Source organism: Colossoma macropomum, unplaced genomic scaffold, assembly GCF_904425465.1.
Source record: "Colossoma macropomum unplaced genomic scaffold, Colossoma_macropomum, whole genome shotgun sequence".
Taxonomy (NCBI): Eukaryota; Metazoa; Chordata; class Actinopteri; order Characiformes; family Serrasalmidae; genus Colossoma; species Colossoma macropomum.
In genome coordinates this window covers 324,447-335,537 of record NW_023495958.1, presented here as the reverse complement: position 1 = coordinate 335,537, position 11,091 = coordinate 324,447, and the positions used below count along the sequence as shown (strand labels likewise).

General features: G+C 38.5%; 1 protein-coding gene across 1 annotated transcript; it reads right to left on the bottom strand.

Moving 5' to 3' along the window:
• Positions 1-386: 386 nt before the first annotated feature.
• LOC118803755 lies at positions 387-6,183 on the bottom strand. Its single transcript, XM_036564243.1, has 11 exons — positions 5,895-6,183; positions 5,718-5,816; positions 5,460-5,630; positions 5,230-5,372; positions 5,048-5,154; positions 4,669-4,790; positions 2,983-3,213; positions 1,225-1,356; positions 995-1,119; positions 826-932; positions 387-721 (listed from the first exon to the last, which is right to left on the bottom strand). The coding sequence occupies exons 1-11, from the start codon at positions 6,049-6,051 to the stop codon at positions 544-546; spliced, it is 1,572 nt and encodes a 523-aa protein (XP_036420136.1). The 5' UTR covers positions 6,052-6,183; the 3' UTR covers positions 387-543.
• Positions 6,184-11,091: the final 4,908 nt, after the last annotated feature.

The following is an 11,091-nucleotide window of genomic DNA, read 5'->3' as shown; positions in this document are numbered from 1 at the left end:
CAACAGGCTTCAATTTAATGTGAAAGGTTATCAGTAGACCTACAGAGACTCAGGTTAAAACCACCTGTGATTGTTTTAAAAAGTTTCTAAAGTGTGTTTATGTAACTGTATTTTGTGTTGAACACACCCCACCTCCAGCCTGTAGCACATTCAGCCAATGGAAAATCATAGTGGTACAGGATCTGCCCCTTCAGTTTCCATGGTAGCAAAAGTCTATCAATGTGCAGTCTCTTTGTAAGGTACGATAAAAATAGCAGAAATGCTATTTTTTTTTTTTTTAAAAGTGTCAGCTACTCTAAGTAGTCAATATCACTTCGTTTTTAAAAGCAATTCAAACAACTAACAATAAAAAATATTAAATGATTAATCACCTATATTTTCTGTTAAATAAGCATCTGTTTAACATCTGTTGGTTCTCATTTAGAATTATGATTTGTGTCAAAATAACACTCAGGTCCTGTATCCTCTAAATTTCAGCTCAACAGCTTCTAAAGTATCTAATTATGCCTTTATCCCAAGATTATCAGTGAAAATCTAAAGGTGTTAAGTTGAAATATTCAAGTGGAAGTTTGTCAGTTTGAATTCACACATCCAGTTTTCTGTCCCTGAGCAGGAAAGATCATTCCATGTTTGTTGACCGTCATTGTCTGCATGGGTGAAAACAGCACAGTCCTCATCACCACCACCACCACCATTGTTGGGTTCTCTTGGCCTCCAGAATCTGACAATCAGACAAAGCATTAATCTGTAATCAAGATAATGCGCAGAAGTATTAAAAAGTATGTATAATATCGACTGCAACTACTTTTTTTTATCTTGACATACTTGTCAGTCAGAGGTTGGCCGTCCACCCACTTCCATGTGTTTTCTGTCTCTTTATCAGTCAGACCAATCCAGAAACTCTTCTCTTTCTTTTGGTCAATGAGGAACATCTGAAAAAAAAACATTAATAATCAATAATAATCAGTAAATAAAATTACAAATCTCCCTTCACCTGTTCCTCTCTGCTGTTTATGATCACCAGATCTGCTCCTCTCTCTCTGCAGTCCTGTCTGCTCTCACTCCAGCTCTTCTGCTCGGTAGAGAAAAAGCAAAAACTGCTTCCAAAAGTCTTCAATTCTTTAAACCAGCTTTTCTCTACAACAGAGCCTTGAGAACAAACATATATTAGAAGCATGAAGGAATATTTTTGCCTATTAATTGTGAGGATGATGTTTCACTCACCAATCAGCTTCACTAAATGATCATATTTGGTCTGTAAGATGTGATCGTCCTCTGTCAGATTCTGGTAGCTGCTCTTTAGCTGGTCTCTTTCTTCAGTCAGGTTTCTGATACTGGATAAGAGGGTCTCTCTCCCTGCAGTGAAATTTACACTCAAAGAAATGGTTTGGTCCTTAACTTTATTCATATTAATGTCTACATTCAGGAAGAATTACAACCCCAATTCCAAAAAAGTTGGGACGCTGTGTAAAATGTAAATAAATGTAAATAAAAACAGAATGCAATGATCTGCAAATCTCACAGACCCATATTTTATTCACAGCAGAACATAGAATCAGATGTTGAAAGTGAGACATTTTACCATTTCATGAAAATCAAAAAGTAATTTAGAACTGGCAACAACACATCTCAAAATTGTTGAGACGGGGCAACCAAAGGCTGGAAAAGTAAGTGGTACTAATAAAATTTGCAACTAACTCACATGACTGGATATAAAAAAGTATTTTAGAGAGGCAGAGTCTCTTAAAGGCAAAGATGGGCAGAGGTTCACCAATCTGCGAAAAACTGCATCTAAAAATTCTGGAAAAACTTCAGAAATGTTCCTCAACATAAAATTGCGAAGACTTTGGAAATCCCACCATCTACAGTACATAGTATCATCAAAAGATTCAGAGAATCTGGAGAAATCCCTGTACACTATTGGGTGCTTGTGATCTTCTGGCACAGGAACAATTCCAGAAATCACTGTCTGTGAACACAGTTTGCTGTGCAAGCCACAAATGCCAGTTAAAGCTGTATCTTCTCTGGGCCAAAGCTCATTTAAAATAGACTGAGGCAAAATGGAAACCTGTTCTGTCAGAAGAATCAAAATTTGAAATTCGTAATGGAAACCATGGACGCCGTGTCTTGCGGACTCAAGAGGAGCGAGACCATCCAGCTTGTTATCAGTGCGCAGTTCAAAAGCCTGCATCTCTAATAGTATGGGGCTGCGTTAGTGCCTATGGTGTGAACAGCATACACACCTGGAAAGGCACTATCAGTGCCACGTGGAGGTGCTAATCTGGCCTGCCTGCAGTCCAGACCTTCCACTAATAGAAAATATTTGGCGCATCTTGAAATGAAAAATCCATCAAAGAAGACCCAGGACTGTTGAGCAAGAATGGGCCAACATTCCCCTCCCAAAGCTCCAGCAATTGGTCTCCTCACCTCCCAGACATTTACAGACGGTTGTTAAAAGAAGAGGGGATGCTACACAAAGGTAGACATGATCCCGTCCCAACTTTTTTGAGATGCGTTGCTGCCATCAAGTCTAAATGAGTTAATGTTTTTCATGAAATGGTAAAATGTCTCAGTTTCAACATCTGATATGTGTTCTATGTTCTATTGTGAATAAAATATGTATCTATGAGATTTGCAAATCATTGCATTCTGTTTTTATTTACATTTAGTTACACACAAGTTACAGAAGTCCCAACTTTTTTGGAATAGGGGTTGTACATTTATTATAGCATATGTATTCTGTATATCTGTATTTGAAAGAGGAAATATTTGTGTTCAAGACTAAAACACTCACAGCACATGTACAGCACTGTGCTGGTGGTCAGCAGGAGAACACACAGCAGCCCCACACACACCACAGCCAGTCTGAAGCTTCTACTTCCTCTTTTAACAACTGATAAAGAAAACATTCACTTATTTATTCAGTTCTCATTGTGAGCACACTTAGAAATGATGCTGTCGTCTCTGTTTGAGTTACTCTACCTGTACTCTTCTGTGTCTTCGTCTCTGTCTGTGTGTTGGTGTCCTGTGTTTCTATGCTGGTATTCTGAGCTCCAACAATATCTTTACTGAAATAAATGACCACTGTCATCTCCTCTGAGTCCATCTCACTCAGCTTAAAGCTGCCCACACCAGCATACATTCCCTCCACCATTCTCACTGTGACATACCGTATATAAACTACAACCTTCTTCACTACACAGACTGCAGTGTCTGGAGTAGACAAATGCAGAAGTGCCAGGACAGGAAGAAGAAGAATCCAGAATGACGTTTGAGGTTTGAAAACCAAAGCAAGGCCAACAAAGGCCTACATGCTAATTCTGCTGCATACAACAGCTTAAAGATCACTTGAAACAGATGTTCAGCTTAAACTGAAAAATTATGCAGAAACTATGTGAGAGGCTCTCGGGGGTCTTCGGTTTCCCCCTTGCTGTCTGTTCAATAAAAGAGCACTTGTCCACATGAGCAGTGACTCTGGCACCGTGACAAAGAATCCATTGAAAGAGAAGCCATGAAAGTGGTGCAGCAAAGCAACAGGTGTGCTGTGCTGCAGAAAGAGGGACACACCATATGTTGTTTGTGCTTAATTGTGCTCTGTGTGGGTTGTGTAGTGTCGTAGCATTCACCATGAAGTGAAGCTGTATGGCTGTTGGTGAGCCATCCCACTATGCCCTCTCATTCTGCCCTGTTGGGTGGTGGTTTCCTCTTGCTGCCTGTTCAATGAAAGAGCACTTGCCTGCATGCGCAATGTCTTCTGTGTCCCACTTCGCTGCACAGAGGGAGACCCTCTTGTCCAGTATTAAAAAACAGATCAAAGAAGGAGACATGCTGCATTACCATTGACATGCCAGATTTCTGTTTTATTATTTGCCTCATGTCTAACACACACACACACACAGATTATAACTTAAAACTGCAATATTTTTACATGCAGTAGGCTTTGAATATTAAAAGTGACTTTAAACCATCATCTCAATTTAGCTTGTGCTACGTAGTTTAACTGATCAGGGAGTAAATGTTGGGATGGAGCAGCCTTTGACTCAGATTTCAAACTTGTCAAGAAAACTATTTATATAAGTGAAAACCATCTATGGCTGTTTTAAAAAGTTTCTACAGTGTGTTTATGAAACTAACTATATCTTGTGTTGGACACACCCCACATCCAGCCTACAGCACATTCAGCCAATGGAAAATCATGGTGGTACAGGCTCCACCCCTTCATTCTCCATGGTAACAGAGGTCCATCAATGCACAGCATGTTTGTAAGATACAGTAAAAACAGCAGAAACTCTATAACTGATAATAAAAGTGTCTGTGCAATTCATAATTTCTTAAAATCTTAATGGATACATTTAAATATCCTGTCTACTTCATGTAAACATCAGCAAATATCATTTGATTTTTTTTTTAAAGCAATATCACAACTAACAATAAAAAAATAGATAATTGCAATATATTTTATTGTCAAAAACAAAAAACATCTGTAACATCTGTTGGTTCTCATTTAGAATTTGTTGGAATTATATTTGTGTCAAAGTAACATGCTCAAGTCCTGTATTCTCTAAATTTCAGTTCAACAGCTTCTAATGCCTTTATCCCAAGATTAGCAGTGAAAAAATAACAGTGTTTAGTTGAAGTATTGGTGGAAGTTCGTCAGATTGAATTCACACATCCAGTTTTCTTTCCCTGAACAGGAAAGATCATTCCATGTTTGCTGACCGACTGCAGTGGTGAAAATAGCACAGTCCTCCTCACCACCACCATTGTTGGGTTCACCCTTCCTCCAGAATCTGACAATCAGACACAGCATTAATCTGTAATCATCACATGTTTACAAAACAAGAATTCAAATTAAAACAGTTCACAGCAGCTACTGAGGGTCTTTACTCTATACAGTGTCAGTTCTGTACCAGAACACCTTTATAAACTCTCAGAGAAAATGGTAGTTTTACTTTAAATATAAATGGAATACAATGAGATAATGCATATAAAAGGGAACAATTATGTGTTACATTGATTTTAGCTACTGTTTTGTATCTTGACATACTTGTCAGTCAGCGGTTGGCCGTCCACCCACTTCCATGTATTTTCTGTCACTTCATCAGTCAGACCAATCCAGAAATTTCTCTCTTTCTTTTGGTCAATGAGGAACATCTGGAAAAAAAAACAATATTAATGAATAATAATCAACAGTAATCAATACATAAAATTACAAGCCCCCCAACCCACCTGTTCCTCTTTGCTATTTATGATCACCAGATCTGCTCCTCCCTCTGTGCAGTCCTGTCTGCTCTCACTCCAGCTCTTCTTCTCAGTGAAGAAAAAGTAAAAGCTGCTTCCAAAAGTCTTCAGTTCTTTAAACCAGCTTTTCCCTACAACAGAGCAATGAGAACAAACATATATTAGAAGCATGAAGGAATATTTTTGCCTATTAATTGTGAGGATGATGTTTCACTCACCAGTCAGCTTCACTAAATGAGCATATTTGGTCTGTAAGATGTGATTGTCCTCTGTCAGATTCTGGTAGCTGCTCTTTAGCTGGTCTCTTTCTTCAGTCAGGTTTCTGATACTGGATAAGAGAGTTTCTCTCCCTGCAGTGAAATTTGCAATGATGGTTTGGTCCCTGATATCTACATTAAGAAAGTATTACAGTAGATGCATTCTGTATATCTGTATTTGGAAGATGAAATATTTGTGTTTAAGACTGAAACACTCACAGTACATGTACAGCACTATGTTGGTGGTCAGCAGGAGAACACACAGCAGCCCCACACACACCACAGCCAGTCTGGAACATCTGATTCCTGTTCTGACGTCTGATAAAGAGTGAACTGACTTAGAAGAAGTTTTCATTGTAAACACACTGAGAGTTTGTGCACTGAGAGTTACTCTACCTGTCTGCTGAGTTGTTGTCTCCCTCTGTATGTTGGTCTCCTGAGCTCTAACAGCGTCTGCACTCATATAAATCTCCACCGTCTTCTCCACTCTCTCTCCTCTGTCTGCTTCACTCAGCTCAACGCTGCTCACGTTATTATAGATTGCCTCTTCCATTCTCTCTCTCTCTCTGTGTTTTCCTCTAAACCTCCTACTAAATCTTCAGTACAGAATCTGCAGTGTACACCAATGAAGAAGTAGCTGGACAGGAAACAACGTCAGAGGAGCTTTTGACAACATAATTGTGAAAGTAGGCCTAAAATATCTCCTCTTTCTGCTGCACATATCAGTTTAAAGTTGTATCGTGTTGGGTAATTTATCACAGCATAACTAAGATTATAATTTAGAAATGAAAACATTGAGTCATAATTCCTGTAATATAAAATTATGAAAAGAGAAGAGAAGAACACACATTGAGTTTCAGTAGCAAAATAGTTCATAAAATGTAATAAAGTTTTCAGGATTACAGAAACATGAAAAAGGAAACAATTAAAAGTATGGATAAAAATGGAAAACAATAATCTCAACAAACAATACATTCATACAAACACATAACCTCATACGTAGAAGCTTAACTACGACAAGTTTAAAGACTTTCAGCAGGATAAAACTCCAAGAGGAGAGAGAGAAAGTGGTGGGGGTGAGATCACCTGCAGGTGTCCTCCCTGTCTAACCCAGACTTGGTCAGAGTAGTTATAGTTTTATGCCATTATATGTGAATTAGAGAGTGTAAATATACAATTATCATTCCAAATCAAAACTATTAAAATGCAGACTTAATTGATTTCAGAAACCTGACTAAACACAGTTTCATTGGTAAGATTCAGTCAACAAAGATAGTGTCCGTCGTGCCCGTTTTAATGACATCAGTAAAAGTTGCTCTCAGTCAGGCTCACGGCCTTGAAGGTTCCAGGATGGGGAGGAATGAGCAGGGCAGAAATTTCACAAACTGACTTGTGACAGAGGTGGTATCCTGTGACAGTGCCATGTCTAAAGTCACTGAGCTCATCAGTACGACCCATTCTACTGCCAGTGTTTGTCCATGGAGATTGCAAGGCTATGTGTTTGACTGTATACACCTGTTAGCAATGGATGTGGCTGAAACACCTGTAGTCAGTAGGTCGGAGAGTTAGTGTCTACATACTTTTGGCCATACAGTGTATAACAGATCCTAATGCTTCAACTAATCTTGCAAGGGATCAAGTCTATGTTTTGTCATGTGGTATACTTATATTAGCATCTGTATATCATTGTAACTAAGAGGATGTGCCTCAGTATCTAGCGTGCTACCTCAGTTCGTACTGCATACATATTGTCGCTATCAAAAAAACAGACCATTAGAAATGCTCTAGAATGTTAGAAGAGTGGAGAGCTTAACAGGCAACAAGCTTCAGCTCAAAGAAGATAAATACTGGTTAATTTTATACAGTTTCCACATTGACTATGTATAATGACTGTGGGCACTCCCTTCATTTCATCTCTTCCACATGCCAACCCTCCCCCTCACAGCCTGTGTCCAGTTAGACTGAGGCGAGCAGCAGTGAGCAGTTTCTGCTCCTGCCATGTTGAACGTTATAAACTTTAACTGTGACGTGACGCACATGCGCAGAATGTACTTAAACTTTCAGATTTGGAATGTAGTCAGATAGAGGCGTTTACATGGTTATTATTCTTATATTTAACAAATTATTTACCGGATTACCCACCTTGTTCAATTGGATATAAATTGTATTTCAAATGGCCTCAATCAGACTAGTCTATTCTGATTGAGGTGTATACATGGACGTCTAGCTATTATAGTCAGATTATTGACAGATTATCAGGCTGCATGTAACCGTTGCTATTGTAAAAAAAACATTTGAGGCAAAGAGAGAACAAGTATGTTCTGTGTGTTGGCCTTTCTTGACATACATCAACATAATAACAAAATAAGAGCAGATCAGTTAAGTCTAGTTTTAACCAAGAACTTGTTTGGAACATGATAAAAGTGGATATAGATGTCTTTTAGCTACTGCACACATCAATCTAGAACCATCAATCTGTATCTATTTCTAAATGTCTATCCGTATCTGTTCGTCACTTCTTTTTTTAGTAATTAAGAAGACTATATGACAATATGTGAAATTCAGCTTCATAGCTAACTTGCCAGCACAAATTAAGATAATGGTTATTCTGAGGTCGGTGAGCCATTATTGATCACATGCCTATGTAATTAAACAGGGAAACAATTAAGCAGATTTTTTAAAGATTTTAAATTGAGAAGAAATTTGATTTGTTTGCTGTGAGTGCTGTCATTATATTATGGTCAGTCAAATCGTTGTACTCTAAGCCAAGCTCTACCTTCTTTTCCTCAGGCCTACAATCACTGCTTAGCAGCCATTGCTTTTTGCCATTGCCTCAAGCCTTCGGTTTGTTATCAGTGCTGGTCTTGTTTGTAACATGTAGCATGAGGATAGTGAGGTCCTTAGTAGTTTTGGAAGAGTTTTATAATATTTAATGTGGAAACAGCAACAGGACTATGCAGAAGTGACGGGTTTTCAGTTGACATGATTAGCAATGAGTGTTCTGGCTCTTCACCGTGAGTCAGATCAATTTGCTCAGTTCACAAATAAGATTATCATTGTCATGTATTTATTCCTAAAATTTGCCAAGTTAGCAATATTATGTGACATTGCCTGCCTGCATTAGGCAACAGCTGCCAACCCTTATGCACTGGTTATGAGACTTACACAATTCAGTCTAATCTCATGCTCTCACACCACACTGGACATTTCCCACACAATTTTTGTGAATGACCTACTGACTTATGTGGACCTCGTAAAGTTTCCCACTACTGTTTAGCTTTAGGGAAAGCACACTAGCTGGTCCACTCACTGCCTGTCCTTGTGTAGGTCAGTGGGGACAGGACTGGTATCCATATCAACAGTAAACCAACAAGAGTTCAGCAGAACTACAGCTCACTCATGCGATACACGAAGTGAAGACACACAAATGTGTGATGTCAGTGACCTAAACATGATCACTAATAAGAGCAACGTACATGATTACAGTTAATAGTACAGTTTATGCTGCAAAATGAATGCAGTTCAGATCTTACAAGTTAAACAGTAAGCAGGCTGTTCTTACCCATTTTCACTGTGTACCACTTAGCTTTGAAATCCCTGCTTAATAAGTGCAAAGGCAGGCAGATGCCCAAGGCCCTGAAGAGCCAAGAGCCCTATGAAAATACAAATTTGATATACTGTAAATGTTGATTTTAAACTGTATATGTGTTGAGTAACCTGTTCCAAAACATATATGCATTTTAAAAATAGCCATTATTTGCAGTGATTTCAATGCAGCCTCACCCCCAATGAGATTAATAGGCTATTCCATGAGATTAATGTTGTTATGTGATGGCACAGCTGTGTAAAGACAAAGAAGTGAAGGAGGCAATGAAGTGAAAATCTCCATTTTTGAGAGGAGGTTCTTCGGTGTGATTTTGTGAGTGTTAAGAGAGAAAATCAAAGTTTTACAAGTGCAGTTAAGAAACGCAAAAAGAGGCAGAAAAGCAAGGAGTTTGTCAGTACACTCACAGAGCTAACTGTGTCAGTCGGAACAGAGTGCTGCACAGAAACAGCACATTGTGCATAATGCTAGTATACCAACTCCAGTTTTGGGGTAATAACTCAAAAAATAGGTTAGTAAGTAAATTAAGTTACTAATTACTTTTCTCTAAATGTAGTGGGATTACATTAATTATGTTTAAAATCTCTTTACTCAGTCTGTTACTCTGTACCATGGCAGATAATTGTGATTGTTTCGAGTATATTATTTAAGACAAGTGAAAGATTTAAGATTAGATTTAACATTATTTCACTTGACAAAATATAATTATGCTGTAGTGTTGGTTGTTTTTATGTAAACCCAGCTTTCTGGTTGATTGCTGCCATAGAGCAGAAGTGTTGAAATAGGTGGGGTAATGACTGTACAACTGCCAGGAATAAGCTGTAGCCTGGTGTTGACATTGCAGGACATTAGCACATTTGGAAATTGTGTCTACCAAGTGGGCCTACGCTCTTTTTTACAGGCACTTGTCTGCAACAGACAATAAAGAAACTCTAGCTAACCAAACAGGGATAGCATGTAAATGTCAATATCATGTCATGAGCTGCTGCTGACAGACTTAATAAGCTGATGATTTCTGTTTTACACTTGTTTTAATCAACAATTATAAAAAAAAGAACAATTCATCAAAACCCAAGGAGATTTTTTTTCACCTGATCCCCATAAAGTAGGGGGAAGAAACAAGCCCCTCAGAGCTTCTGTACTACATGGCTAAATGTGAGATGATTTAGGGGTTCATAAACTGGTGTTTATTCCTAAACATTTGTTCAAATGTATAATCATATATATGCCTGTAATTTCTCAAACAAATGCACATATTTGAAAATGCAGTTCTACAGCTTGCAAAAAGGCTGCTCACATTTCCTTTTGAAGTTAAATTTATGCCTCAGTAAACAGAGGAAATGTTTGTTGTTGTTGGACAGTCTTCTTTTACATAGTTTTAGGAAGCAAATGATAATGAACCCGTTTCAAATGATGCTTGTTAAAAAAAACAGTTTCAGGACCTCGGAGATTTAAGAAGATCTGTGAACATAGAGGACATTTTGGCCTGGTGAATCATTTCATAACACTGTTTTAAGCCTTTCAGGCTAATGAAATTGTTCTTTAACAGTTTCAGAACCTGTATGTTGACAGAGTACGACATAGAAACACAGAACGAGCTATTGTGGATTATAGGAAATATAAAACATTGCCCACTAAATCAGACACATACTTGTGCTTCTGCACATGTGAACATTAAGCTTTCTCAACACACGCACACATCTAGCACACTCCTATCTGCAATAATAGACTTCAAAGATGGTATTAGATTGGCTGCAGGTAACGCGTTTACCACAAAGGGGCAACATTGCTGTGTGAATATATAGGTCTGTGTACCTGCCTTGTGATGGACTGGCGACCTGTCCAGAGAGTTTCCTGCCATTCACCCAGTGAGCGCTGGGAGAGGCTCCAGCACCCCCACGACCCAGGAAGCTTAGATAATGTGTGTGTGTGTGTGTGTGGTGTGTGTGTGTGTGTGTGTGTGTGTGTGAGTGTGTATACGTGCTTTTT

What these genes read in the sequence shown, in the direction of transcription:
- LOC118803755 (XM_036564243.1), bottom strand. Translation starts at nt 6,051, where the DNA reads ATGGAAGAGGCAATCTATAATAACGTGAGCAGCGTTGAGCTGAGTGAA. An exon ending in GGCCAACCGCTGACTGACAA is followed by an intron (nt 4,791 to 5,047) that starts GTATGTCAAGAT and finishes TCTGATTGTCAG; the next exon opens with ATTCTGGAGGAAGGGTGAAC. An exon ending in GGCCAACCTCTGACTGACAA is followed by an intron (nt 722 to 825) that starts GTATGTCAAGAT and finishes TCTGATTGTCAG; the next exon opens with ATTCTGGAGGCCAAGAGAAC.